The 14536-nt window shown below is 38.7% G+C and overlaps 2 protein-coding genes across 3 annotated transcripts in view; both read right to left on the reverse strand.

Annotated features, from left to right (window-relative positions):
* The window catches only part of LOC123512157 (electron transfer flavoprotein subunit alpha, mitochondrial-like), a 200364-nt gene extending 194714 nt beyond the window's left edge, over positions 1 to 5650 (reverse strand). The window contains exons 1-2 of the mRNA XM_045268362.1: positions 5380 to 5650; positions 4340 to 4494 (exon numbers count right to left, since the gene is read on the reverse strand). Of these exons, the coding sequence (XP_045124297.1) occupies positions 4340 to 4378 (39 nt within the window). The 5' untranslated portion in view covers positions 4379 to 4494; positions 5380 to 5650. The remainder of the gene's footprint in view (positions 1 to 4339; positions 4495 to 5379) is intronic.
* Positions 5651 to 7760: 2110 nt separating this feature from the next.
* On the reverse strand, positions 7761 to 10498 carry LOC123512421 (putative nuclease HARBI1). Of its 2 annotated transcripts, none has more exons than XM_045268820.1 (2): positions 10142 to 10498; positions 7761 to 8910 (listed from the first exon to the last, which is right to left on the reverse strand). In XM_045268820.1, exon 2 carries the CDS (start codon positions 8734 to 8736, stop codon positions 8041 to 8043), a length of 696 nt encoding a protein of 231 aa, XP_045124755.1. In that variant the 5' UTR covers positions 8737 to 8910; positions 10142 to 10498; the 3' UTR covers positions 7761 to 8040. The 2 variants fall into 2 exon arrangements, with proteins under 2 accessions (XP_045124755.1, XP_045124756.1); XM_045268821.1 differs by having other exon boundaries at positions 9133 to 10498.
* Between the last annotated feature and the right edge of the window lie 4038 nt (positions 10499 to 14536).

A 14536-nucleotide genomic window follows, 5' to 3' on the forward strand; every position in this document is an offset into this window, starting at 1 on the left:
AAGCCTGTGATCAGTCACAAAGAACTCGGCACTCCAAAAAATCGTGCAGTTCTGGAGGATCCTCCAACAAGTACTAACAAGTATATGGTCGTTCTCCATCGTTACACCTCTGGCATTGCTATACCAAGTCTAGCGGTGCAGCGCTGGTCTCTGATACCAAGAACCTGCAATTCTAAACCTTTTGAATCTTACAAGATTCAGAAGGAAAGAGCTGTTGTCGTTCCTAGTACCAGAGCCATGGTGACCAACACATAACTCGTAGCCGGCTCTCTCAGCACCAGTGACAGCATTAAAGTTGCCCAAGACTATAAGTGCATCACGAAACGGGCACTGGTTCAGTACAGAGTCGAGTTTGCCGTAGAACGTCTCCTTCTCTTCAGTTTCACACACCTCAGTAGGAGCGTATACTGCAACAAAAGACATGAAGTCTAGACTATGCTTCAGCCTTAGTTGCATCATACGCTCACCAACCGGAGTAACCTCAACAATAGCTGGCTGCAGTCTGCTGGAGATGGTTATGGCTACCCCTTTGACATGGTGACCATTGCTCATGTCGGACCAATCGTAAGTAAAAATCCTTGCTATTGGTCTTGCCACTGCCAGGCCTCCTTGTCTCAAAGAGTTCCACCCTCAGTCTACAAAGTAAAAACTGAGGATGATATTCAATATACCTAACTGGCAAAGTGAATCAACTGTTGACAGAGAGCCTTTTCAATTTTTAAGAGATAGTGTTACGTGTAAAACTTGTCCTGGGATATGCCCAGTCAGCTCTTTAGAGATATTTCTGGCTTATTTTGATGATGAATTACTTGATCATATTGTATTAGAGACCAATAAGTATGCAACAAAAGTCTGCAATGAAAAAAGGAGGAAAGGTAAAATGTTAGTATCACAGAGAGATACTAACAAAGGAGAAATGTATGCATTCTTTGAGTTGCTGCATTTACAAGGAATTGTGAAAAAGCCATCTATTTATTCATATCACTCTACCAATCACATCATTTCTACCCCTTTTTTTAAAAATGTATGTCAAGAGACAGATATGCTCTTCTCCAAGTACCTGCATTTCACTGACAGTGAGCCCACATTCAAAGTTCAAGGTCCTAGATATTCTCATACAAAGATTCAAGTCATCTCATGTTCTAAACCAAAATGTAAGTGTTGATGAGTCTCTAAGGACTGCTCTGGAAAGATAAGCTGAAATGGAAGAGATACTTGCACATTCCACTAAAATGAGCTAGATTCGGCACAGAAAGTTATATCTTATCCAAGTCTGACACTGGCTATGTTTGGAATCTTTTAGTATACACAGGAAATAATACAGAAAATGACTTTGAAACAGAAGGCTTGTCAGATAAAAAAACTGAAAACACTTACAAAGCCTACTAAGATAGTTTTGGGACTTATGCAGTCAGGGCTACATTCTGGCCATTGATAACTTCTACATCTCACCAGAATTGTTTGAAATTCTTCTAGATAATAAAATGGATGCAGTAGGCACTGTGAGACCCAACAGGAACCTGGTTTTCCAGGAAGTGAAGTGAAAAGTTCAGAAGAAAAGTGAAGCTGTAGTACAAGCATTAGACTTGAAATGGATGGATAAGAAATATGTAAACATGCAAAGCAAAATATATGAAGATTCTATGGAGAAGCATCTAAGTAAGCCAGATGTGTACATCAAATACAGGAAACACCACATCATTAGAGTAGATAAAATGGACCAAATAATCTTTGTACAAACATCAGCTCATAAGAGTGTGAAGAAATATTATAAGAAAATATTTCTCAGATTGTTGGACATTGCATCACTCAACTGCCATGTGAAAACAGTGATAAAAAGTCTAAAGACAATGTGCTAATTGTGCTCTACTCAAAAAGAAGAAAAGAAGCATATACAGCTGTGATGTGCGTCAGTTAACTCTGTGTCGTACCATGTTTCAAACTGTACCACATGGTAGCAGTGTTGCCTAAAAATGAGCATGCACAAAACTTGTACGTGAAAAATATGGAGAAGAGTGGAAGTAAATTACATCCAGGTCACAAGTCATAGACATTGCCTTAATTATTTTGCAATGGGTGTAACTACAACCATTCATATAAATATATTTACATACATTATAACCAATCAACCATATATGAATAACATCTATATATAGATTCAATTGTTTGTTCAGTTTTGCAGCAGAGTCTATATATAGATGTTAATCTGGAATGCCCATTTGCTGGGAAACTATATAAGGATGAAAGTCGGCAGTGTATAAATAGATGATTTCTTATTTTGGTAGTACATACATCTATCCTGCTACCCAGAAGGAATTAGTCTGCATTAAATTAATGTTCAGCCAGGACAGCACTCTAAAATGTGAGCTAACTCATAAAGTCGAGCTACTACCAGTTTATGTCCGACTGAGCCTGTGTATAACATAGGCATGAGCCTAAGAAAGTAGTGGAGGCCAGTTGTCACTCTTATTTTTCTAAAAGCTACTTACATTACATGCACATATGTTTTACTGTTAAATATACATCTTGCTTGGACAAGCATTTACATTTCTTTTTTTCAATTATATAATTGAAAAGAATATCTAACTATATAGTTAATTTCTTTTCTCACTCATTCATTTGTGGCAGCACATGGCTAACACCATCCATCCAAGACATTGCACTTAACTTCATAACAATCTAGTATGTGTTCATACATATAAGTACCATCCCAGTAGCCTATAGTTATCTGTTATGGATTTGTAACAGATCACGGCAGTGGTAGGTTGAGGGGGTGCCAGTTGCCCCACTAGTTTAGGTTATGTTTTATTATGTTAGGTTAGATTTAATTAAAGATATGGTTTAGTTTATTCAAATTAGCAGTCTATTATAATTTCTAAGCTGATCGTGGGGGTGGGAGTATCGAGGGGAAGCGGAAGGCCCTGTAGCTTCGGTTTGGGGAAGTTAGGTTACGTTACATAAGGCTAGCTTAGATTTGAGTTAAGGTTAGGTGTAGTTATTTTATATCAGATTTTATCAGTATTTTTGGTATTTGTTTAAAATTTTGCTAAATTTAGTCTCTTAAAACTTTTCTGAATTACAAAATTTTGTCTCAATGGGCTTACCGTAGCCAAACACTAAGCTTTCCCAACAGGTGTTAATCAGAGGGATGGTGCAAAGGGAAGACCTCATTCTACAGTTTTACCACATCATGTTCCAAGCACGACACTGCTGACTGCTATCATAACTGAAATAGGCTGGTATATGTAACGAGACCTGGACAAGCTGATAGCATGGGCAGACAGGTGGCAGATGGAGTTTAATTCTAAAAAGTGTCAGGTTATGCATGTAGGTAAAGACAACACAAACTTTAGCTATGAGATGGAGGGATGTTGGCTAGAGACAGTAGAGGAGGGAAAGGATTTAGGAGTAGTGATAGACAGGACTATTGAAATTTTCAAAGCAATGTTTAGAAGCAAGAAATAGGGCAAATAGGATCCTGGGTTTTATAAATAGAAATGTTAGTTATAAAAGTGCATAGCTTATATAATTCCTATGTTAGGCCCCATTTAGAGTATTGCATACAGGCCTGGTCACCCCATTATAGGCAGGATATCAACATGTTAGAATCAGTTCAGAGAAGAGCAACTAGGATGATACCCGCATTAAAGCGCCTGGAGTATAGAGATAGATTAAAGGAATTAAACATGTTTTCATCTGAGAGGAGATGTATAAGAGAGGATATGATAGAGTTATTTAAAGTGTTCTCAGATACAAACTACATAGATGCGAGATCTTTCTTTACCTTAGAGGAGGGAAGTAGGACTAGAAATCATGGCAGGAAGATTAGAAAGCAAGGCTGCAGGTTATATATAAGAAAATATTTCTTTAGTCATAGGGTGGTAGACTTCTGGAATGCATTGCCAGAGAGGGTTGTAAATAGCACTAGTTTGACAATGTTTAAAAACAGATTAGATAAGCACTTAAATTTATTAGATTTATAATTATGTATAGCGCTGCATGATAGTTTTTTATAAGAAATTTACTATAGTTAAACAAGACATGATCCCCATGTATGGGGATCACAGATTGTAGAGGAATTCGCTGCAGGACTTAGCCCTGTTAATGGGCCAAATATTTCGAATTAGTATATTATGTATTGTGTACTTGTAAGTGTATCTTTAAGTACTGATGACGAGGTCGCTGTGCGACTGATACAGAATAACTTAGATGGGCCATGGTGGCCCTTTGTTATCCTATTATTTATGTTATGTTATGTTATATGTTATGTAGTAGTAACATGAATAACTGCTACTCAGCTATGATATACATCACACCGAACTAAAGGTTACATCCTAACCTGGGGCAGACGAACAGAGGTCCTGAGAACGGCCTGCATCTTGACTTATGCAACACTTCCCAATCAGTTGAGACTCGTCGTATCTTCCGACTCTACCCTGCTTCGTTCTCCTTCCGTCTGGTGATGCCGTGGACCCGTGGCCGTGGGCCGTGGTGCTGTTAGAGGGATTATAAATGTAACACATATCAGTTACGCACATTTGAATGCATTACTCTATCAATAGTTTGATAAACTTCATGGTAATAATTAGAGATATAATTTAATAAAAAAAAGGTATACACACACACACACACACACACGCCCGGTAGCTCAGGTTAGAGCGCTGGCTTCACATGCCAGAGGACCGGAGTTCGATTCCCCGGCCGGTGGAGATATTTGGGTGTGTCTCCTTTCACGTGTAGCCCCTGTTTACCTATATATATATATATATATATATATATATATATATATATATATATATATATATATATATATATATATTATGCAAGAAGGAACGCTGACAAGGGCAACAATGTTAGAGAGAAAAAAAAGGCCCACTGGAATTGCAGGTTCCCTAAAAGATCAAAAGAGTCATCCAAAAAGAAGTTAAGTCGCAGTAAGACGGAAATACAAAAGTAGGTAGGGAGTTCCAGAGTTTACTAGTGAAAGGTATAAATGATTGAGAGTACTAGTTAACTCTTGTATTAAAGGGTTGGACAGAATAAGGATGAGAGGAAGAAGAAAGCCTTGTCCAGAGAGGCCGCAGGAGGAGGGGAGGCATGCAGTTAGCAAGATCAGTAGAACAGTTAGCATGAAAATAGCAATATAAGACAGAAAAAGGTTTCGGCCGTGACAAAGATGCTGAAGACAGTCAGTCTAAGGAGGGGAGTTGATGAGACGAAAAACTCTTGACTCCACCCTTTCTAATAAAGCTGTACCTATGAGTGGAACCGCCCCTCCCCCACACACATGCGAAGAGTATTCCATAAAAGGACGGATAAGGCCCTTATACAACACAACACACATCACTTTCAACACAACACACAAGATATTACACTTACACAAAGGCCTGGGTTTCAAGACTCAACTCTAGTAGGGCTTCTACAAGCCCATCCAGCCATCGTACTGGTAAAAATAAAACAACAACAACAACAACCCTTATACAAAGTTAACAATTGGAGGGATGAGAAAAACTGGCGGAGACGCAGCAGAACGCCTTATAATATACTACATAGAAGCTATTTTAGCGAGAGATGAGATGTGAAGTTTCCAGTTAAGATTATGAGTAAAGGACAGACCGAGGACATTCATTGTGGAAGAGAGAGACGTGCGTATGTCATTGAAGAAGAGGGTATATATAGTTGTCTGGAAGGTTGTGTCGAGTTGATAGATGAAGAAATTGAATATTTGAGACATTGAAAACTTAAGTTTTCTCTGCCCCAATCAAAAATCTTACATAAAGGGGCTATCACACTGGCCTATGATACGCGGAAAGCGGGCCATGGTTCTTGGTACGAAACCAGGAACATTATCATTATTATAGGCGTTTTCAGTAGCACTTTGCAAAAGGCGAACGGTCCTAAAAGCGTTCGCCTTTGGCAACCCAAAGGCGAACGCTTTTCAAGATATGTTCGCTTGTGTTAGCTCTCACGGCCATATTCTTAATCAATCCCAGATCAAGCTACACAATTGTGGGGTAGTCCCACACCACGAGTGGGGCACACAATATTTTGGTATTATAGAACGCGCGGTGTGGGATCGGTGGCGCTGTGACTAGGGAAGGTTGGTATGCGTGAGGGACGAAAGTTTGGCTGTCTTGCGCTTGGGACGGAAAATAGTGACGTCATGGTAAACACCGCTTCATGTTTTGGCGCAAAGAAGGTAGAGAGAAGAGCGATGGAAAAACGCTACGCAGGAGAAAAGATCAGTCTCCTTATTGAAATAACAGAAAAGTACAAGGACGTTCTAATGGACAAGAGAACTGACTATGCCATGATCACAAAGAAGAATGAAGCATGGAATAGAGTCGCTGAGCTGTTTAATAGTGCAGCGATGGAATCCCTCCTATTCTAAAAAAAAAAAAAAAAAAAAACTGCGCTTCCATGCTTGCACCTTGCCTGGCCAAACACATGAAATCTTCATGTGACTTTGGTAATTACAGTATTTTGTTCTTTCTGGTATTTCAGAAAATGCAGAAGGAACTGTGGTGGTTAACGTTCCTACCCCATCATGCAGTTCATCACCAGTTGCCCCCCTCAGTAATCCAAAACCACCTTCAGCTTCTACCGGTGACACAGGTGAAGCTCTATCATCCTTAGCTTCGATACATCCTCGGAAAAGGATGCGTTCTGTATCCTTTCAGGACAAATGCTATGAGGGGACATTGGGCTTGCAAAGAAAAGAACATAATATGCATATTAAAAATTTGACAGTGAAAAGTGAAATACTAGAAACTGGAAAAAAGTTAAAAGCCCTTAATTTGGAAATTGCTCTTGTGGATAAAAATTTAAAGAACCCTAACTTACAAGTAGCAGGGCAGAAACTGGTAAACCAGAAATTGCAATGAGATTTACTAAAATATTTTGGGAGGAATGGCTTTCTAATCAAAGTGATGAATGAATAATTTGGTAATATACAAGGAGTCTTGTGACTAAAGGTACAAATACTGGGATATGATAATTCTAGTGATTTTCAGTCAAAAGCCATTTTTCCATACATAATTTGTTTTAGCTTTATTATGAGGAATATTGAGGTTCAAAGGTATAGGGAACTGCATTGTAGAGCAGCAGTAGCATGGTGCTGAGTGTTCTTGTGACCTGCAGTATTAACATTTATTTGTACTATTGTAGGGATTTGAGGGCCTATAGTGTACAAATAAATGTTAATACTGCATATCACAGAAACACTCAGCACCATGCTACTGTTGCTCGCACTGCAGTTCCATATACCCTTGAACCTAAATTTCCTGTAAAATAAATACCATTTTGTCTAGAAACACAATCTGAAATAAAAGAAATAATGTGCATCACAATGAAATTACAGGCAATTGAGGTAAGGACCTTGTATTTTTTACTTCTATTAATTTGAACTACTATATGCCAATCATATTATATAACTTGACTCACTGGACACCCTATAGACTTCTATTAAAGATGTTGCTGTCATGTGCACTACCAGGCCATCTTGCTACTACATTGTAAACTGTCATTTTCTTTTTTCTCTCAGAGAAAAGTTGATAGTTATCACCCATTCATCTGGCTGTTCTCTTTGTTGTTCGGCAACCTTATTGGAATAATTTGCAGTTGTTTCACATAACCTTGGATGGCACATGACCTTGGATGGCCCTACTGGGCAAAATAAGAAGAAAGGGATGATTTTATATCCCTATGTATTTCCTTTAGTTTCAGTTGCATTTATTTTTTCACAAATTTTCCCACTCCCATTAAAAAAAAAAAATGGTACCTGAACATTCATTGTCTGCTATGTCATGTTGGCTGTGGTTAGAATTAAGGACAAACAGATCTTCAAAGAATTTATGGAAATATTTATTTATTTATTTTATAGTGATTAATTCATTTGTTGTGTTACTCATAAAGGATTTAATAAATATTTTATCAATCAAAGTTTTTTTATAAATCAAACCAGTGTAGTTACTGAAGGACAGTACATTCATTTCCATTTTGTGCACTTGTACATTACATCATTTGATCACGAGAACAGTGTTAAAAATATTCTCTTATGTATCGCTGCCTTGCAACATTACCATTTACCTGAGCCTGCATTTCAGGGTAATTTTCTGCCTCATGATCATGGTTTTGATCCATTTCAGGTTCATCTGGCAGGGGAATATTTTCTTGAATGGCTATGTTGTGTAGCACAGCTGCTACAACAATGACTGCTAAGGTGTTGTCCAGACTGATGCACAAAGTTTTACCAAGACAAGCAAAACGCCTCTTCAAAACACCAAAAGCTCTCTCTATACAATTTCTGGTTTTGACCTGAGCTGTGTTGTACCTGCGCTCCTCAACACTCTGTGGGTTTCTGAGAGGTGTGAACAAAAAATTTCTGCAAGCATAGCCTGCATCACTTAGCAATATACCTCTGTGTATTCCTTCCTCCATCTCCGCACACAAACGACTTCTATTAAAGATGTTGCTGTCATGTGCACTACCGGGCCATTTTGCTACTATATTGAAAAACTGTAATTGTGGTCCACAAACTGCCTGCACATTTATAGAGAACTTTCCTTTCCTGTTCCGGAATGTCTCTGAACGATCTCCTGGAGGTTTAGTTATCTGGATATGTGTGCAATCTATACAACCTATGATTCCAGGCATGTCAGCAATGTTTTCAAAGTGCTCCATCACCTGCAGGGTTTCATTAGGTGCTGGCATCTTGATGATTTGATGGCCAAGCATTCCAACTGCTTTAGATACACGACTGATGCATCGAGACACAGCAGGTTGAGATATCTCAAGACAGTCAGACAGTCTTCTTCAGTGTGGCAATGAAAGGGGTCCATACGGTCTCTCAAAATCCTTCTTGGAGCATGCTGATGCACTCAGTCTTGAGCCCGTAGATATGGAAACATACTGGAAATCATAACAGGAATAAGATAAGTCCAATGTTGATAAGCAGTAAAAATAAAAAGAAAAGAAATAACAACAAAACCAGCACCATAGAAATTATAACAGGAGTAGGTAAATTGGTATTATTTCAGAAGAAACCTGTACACACTGCAGTATATTCAACACTTCTCATTTGTTAGCGATTTTAATTGCTATAATTTCAAAACACGCAAATGCATCACAAACTTTTTAAAAGTTGGTGGTTTTATTTGGGGTGAGGTGAGGTATGGTAAGCTTAGGCTAGGGTTTTTTGCTCTCTGCAAGTAAAAAAAGGAGGGTTAGGTTATTTAGCATAGGTTAGATAAAAATTTGGGTTTATGGGTGGAGCAGCATTCTGCAAACCAGACCAGCTTTACCAATAATGAACCCCCATCAATTCACTACTTTTGTGGTTGTATCCACTATACATAGAGAAAATCCATGACCGTGAATTTCCACTACAGGCTACCTACAGAGTAAATTTTATCCTTCCATCTTTTAGTGTAATTAGGGTAAAGTTGTTAGGTTAGATTAGATTGGTTAGGTTCGGGTTAAAATCCTTTTTACTAAAGTGCCATTACTTCATTAGGGTAAGTCAGTTCAAGTTAGGTTAGGTTAGGTTAGCTAAACTAGGTTAATAAAGTTGTTAGGTTTGTATGCCTTAGCTTTTATATCAGTATTAGGAATTGATTTGATGTTTCTCGCTAAAGAAACCCGATTTCCAACAGGTTGCCCAAGATAGTTTGAGATAGTAGTAGCCACAAATTGAAAAGTACACATTTGTGACAGAAAAAAGCTACAAAACTACGTGTATCACGTAATCGTAAAGCACATCAGAAAATCGCTGGTTGGGTTAAAGTAAAAATGACCATTTAGATACAGAATTGCAAGAACGTAACAATTAACCAGCTAGTAAATGGAGAGACAAATGCAGTGAGTGTGACAGTTACGGTGGGTCTGTTATGTTGCACTGGGTTGCAAGTAACACTGATTAAACTGTGGATTTATCACTGATTTAGAAGTACGGCCTATTTCTTACCTATTTATGTCTGTTTATACAGAGCGAAATAAGAAAATGTATACTTCTTTGGTCGGTTATCTGGCAGGTACCATATATACAGTATAAGTGAATTTACACCCTAGGTTCTCATATCTGATTTTTATATTATTAAGAAACAAAAATAATTCCCATATAAAATACATAATATATCCTTACCTGATGAGGTTATGAGGTAGGTGAGCAAAGGGGTTCAGGCGGCCCGCTGTTGTGGTGTTCCAGTACTCCGTGCGGTAGAGCTAAACTCTTGTAAACATGTAATTGCGGCGTGTAAAAACTATTAAAACTCTTTGATTTTTTTATCTAGGTCGCTTTTCTTATCTCATTACAAAGTGTACGTGCCATTTATGCTTTATTTTCTCTAATTACAATGTTTTTTTATCAATGTGGGGATGATTGTGGGCAGGGGTATCCAGCTACAAAATTATTCCAATATTTTGTGGGATTTCAGTGTGGAGTAGTCCCACACCACACTCGTGGAAGAGCTTTAAGAATACCAAACCAGTGTAGTGTCGGACGCTGGGATCCCACATTGCGTTTTGCGGCTGTCACAGTCAAGTGATAGCGAACACTTACGCTGATTGGCTGTGAGACGAGTTGCCAACTTTGTAAGTTGTAATACAATAAAAAATACTATTATGAGGAACATGAAGATATGATAAGTATTATCATGTAAAGAAAATACATTTAGCAACTGTTTATTGATATTGAAATTCATAAGAATTCTCCTTGCAGTTTGAATTAAATGAAAACAGTGTCTTGCACTCTCGAGACATCTGGGACTACGCACTCTGGCTGGACCACGGTTCACACTTGTTCAAGCTACTCATTTCAAAGCTTGTGACTCCGACTTGGATTTTCAGTTACGTGAGAATCTCGTACGTTACGCATTATCTAAGCACATTACTTATAGAATATAAATATGATAGGATATTTGCACTGTTGCTTGATAATGACATAAGGTTATAGCAATATTGCGGAAGATTTGGGTATATTTTTTAATGGTGGTGCTCTGAAAATATTGGGCGAACGAACACACAACATCATGGCCTCTTTGACAGTGCAATAATTTGAGGGAATCCACAGCAAAAATGTCTCTGCCAATGTAACTACTGAATGACAAGTAGTCACTAGTGGTGTAAACGGCTTATCTGGCATATTGTGTATTAATGGATACTGGATATATTACCTGTAATATATTACCTGTAATACCTTATAAAGTGGGAAAATGTGACAGGGGAAGTGATACCTGGGATCTTAAGGGCTCTATTCACCTCTATTATTTGGTCTCAACACCGCCATAGGCGCTCACGTATTATAAAACAATTTAGTTAATCTTTTTAAAGGTCCGTTTCACGTACAAACACAAAATTCACATATGTAGCAGGCTTATGTGACCTTGCCGTAAACATAAAAAAATAATTGAGCCGCAAGCGTCTAGTTTGGCCGTCAAAGTCCAGCGAGCTCTGCACCAGTCAAGAGTAAACACTGAAATGATTTTCAATTGTTTATAACAGATTTGTGGGTAGCGGCATATAAGGATTTCATGGTATCTATAGAGCTAATCCCTCCAATCACGCGTTGTCACTCGAGAGGCATAACGTTATCATTTTTTAGGTTCCTTGTTAGGACTAGGTTAACACCCTAACGAGGGGTTCACTGGGGGCTGCGCCCCCCCCTCCGTATAGGTTAGCTTAAGTTAGGTTATGATAGGTTAATACCCTAGTGTGGGGGGGGTCCAGGGGAGATGCAGCCCCCACAATTAGGTTACATTAGGTTAGGTTAGGTTAAATTAGGTTAATGTCCTAGCGGAAGGGTCCAGGGAAGCGCTAAGTTACATTATTAGGCGTTTTCAGTAGCGCCTTGCAAAAAGCGAACGGTCCTAAAAGCGTTCGCCTTTGGCGCCCCAAAGGCGAAGGCTTTTCAAGATATGTTCGCTTGTGTTAGCTCTCAGAGTCACGTGATAGCGAACACTTACGGTGATTGGCTGTGAGACGAGTTACCAACTCTGTAAGTTTTAAATCAATAAAATATACTATTATGAGGAGCATGAAGATATGATAAGTATTAACATGTAAAGGAAATACAGTTAGTAACTGTTTGCTGATATTGAAATTCATAAGAATTCTCCTTGCAGTTTGAATTAAATGAAAACAGAGTCTTGCTCTCTCGAGACATCTGGGACTACTCACTCTGGATGGACCACGGTCCACACTTGTTCACGCTACTCATTTCAAAGCTTGTGACTCCGACTTGGATTTTCAGTTACGTGAGAATCTCTTAGATTACGCATTATCTAAGCACATTAATTGTAAAATATAAATATGATAGGATATTTGCACTGTTGCTTGATAATGTCATAAGGTTATAGCAATATTGCGGAAGATTTGGGTATATTTTTTAATGGTGGTGCTCTGAAAACTTTGGGCGAACGAACACACAACTTCATGGCCTCTTTGACAGTGCAATAATTTGAGGGAATCCACAGCAAAAATGTTTCTGCCAATGTAACTACTGAATTACAAGCAGTCACTAATGGTGTAACGGCTTATCTGGCATATAGTGTATTAATGGATACTGGGTACATTACCTGTATTACCTTGTAAAGTAGGAAAATATGACAGGGGAAGTGATACCTGGGATCTTAAGGCTCTATTCACCTTTATTATTTGGTCTCAACACCGCCATAGGCGCTCACGTATTATAAAACAATTTAGTTAATCTTTTAAAAGGTCCGTTTCACGTATAAACACGAAACTCACATATGTAGAAGGCTTGGTGACCTTGCCGTAAACATGAAAATAATAATTGAGCTGTAAGCGTCTAGTTTGGCCGTCATAGCACTTGAGAGTTCCGGGAAGTAGGAAGTTTTCTAAGTCCAGCGAGCTCTGCACCTGTCATGAGTAAACACTTAAATGATTTTCAATTGTTTATAACAGATTTGTGGGTATAAACAGGGATTTGTGGGTAGCGGCATATAAGGATTTCATGGTATCTATAGAGCTAATCCCTCCAATCACGTGCTGCCACTTGAGAGGCATAACGTTATCATTTTTTAGGTTCCTTGTTAACACTAGGTTAACACCCTAATGGGGGTTCACTGGGGGCTGCCCCCCCCCTTCGTATAGTTTAGCTTAGGTTAGGTTATGATAGGTTAATGCCCTAGTGTGGGTCCAGGGGAAACTCAGCCCCCACAATTAGGTTACATTAGGTTAGGTTATGTTAAATTAGGTTAATGCCCTAGTGGAGGGGTCGAGGGAGGAAGGCTAAGTTACATTAGGTTAGCTTAATGCCCTAGCAGGCGGGGTCCAGTTAGGTTACATTAGAAATTAGGTTATGATAGGTTAGATTAGGTTATGCTTGGTTAGGTTAGGTTGGAAAAACTTGAAATATTATGGATAATATCCGTAGTTTTTTTTTTTTTTAATGCTCATATTGCGTTTATTTTCCCCACCAAAACCCCCAATTCCCCACAGGCCCCCAAGCTTGTTTGGGGGGGATGGAGAGGAAGGGAGGGACAGACTTGTTATAAAGAATTACCAACAGTTTTTTTTTTACACTTAACCGATTTACATGCGACGTCTGTGACAAAATGTTTTTGAACAAGGTAGACGCAGATCTATGCTACAAAAATCATTTGGACATGTGCATCCAGCCCCTGCCGCGTGTACCAGGGCCGTCACAAAATATTCCCTACAAAAATTAAATGTGTAGTGTTTTATTTGAGCCTTGCCTTCAATTATCCCATTCCCATAATAATATGTTTATATTACGGTGGAATGAGGCTGTACGCAGGGACTCTTAGCTGTACGTCTCAGCTTGGCGTGATCCTGCGACTAAAGAGTACAATAGTTTTTCCGGCGAGCGACGAGGGAGATTCGTTTGGCAGTGTTACTATCGTTTTCAGTAGCAGCGTTCGCGTGTAAAAGCGAACGCTTTTAGACCGTTCGCCTTTTGCAAAGTGCTACTGAAAACGCCTAATATTAAGTTAGTTTAATGCTCTAGCAGGGGGGGGTCCAGTTAGGTTACATAAAAAATTAGGTTATGTCCCAGATGTCTCGAGAGTGCAAGACTCTGTTTTCATTTAATTCAAACTGCAAGGAGAATTCTTATAAATTTCAATATCAGTAAACAGTTACTAAATGTATTTCCTTTACATGATAATACTTATCATATCTTCATGCTCCTCATAATAGTATTTTTTATTGATTTATAACTTAAAAGTTGGCAACCTGTCTCACAGCCAATCAGCGTAAGTGTTCGCTATCACGTGACTCTGAGAGCTAACACAAGCGAATTTATCTTGAAAAGCGTTCGCCTTTCGGGTGAACGCTTTTAGGACCGTTCGCCTTTTACTGAAAACGCCTATGTTATCTTTCTAAATTAATGAAATACTATTTAATATTCCAATATGAAAAATTTAGGCACGTTCTTTTTAGTTTAAATGAAAGGTATTTATTACATATATTATGTTTATTTTTCATTGGGATAGCTTACGGAGAACCGAGATGGATATGAAGCCATCCCCAGGGGTTTCAGAGACCCTGCCCATCC

Source organism: Portunus trituberculatus, chromosome 33 (assembly GCF_017591435.1).
Source record: "Portunus trituberculatus isolate SZX2019 chromosome 33, ASM1759143v1, whole genome shotgun sequence".
In the NCBI taxonomy this organism is placed as follows: Eukaryota; Metazoa; Arthropoda; class Malacostraca; order Decapoda; family Portunidae; genus Portunus; species Portunus trituberculatus.

Excerpts from the sequence above, each read along its gene's own strand:
- LOC123512421 (XM_045268820.1), bottom strand. The coding sequence starts at position 8,736 with ATGCTTGGCCATCAAATCATCAAGATGCCAGCACCTAATGAAACCCTG.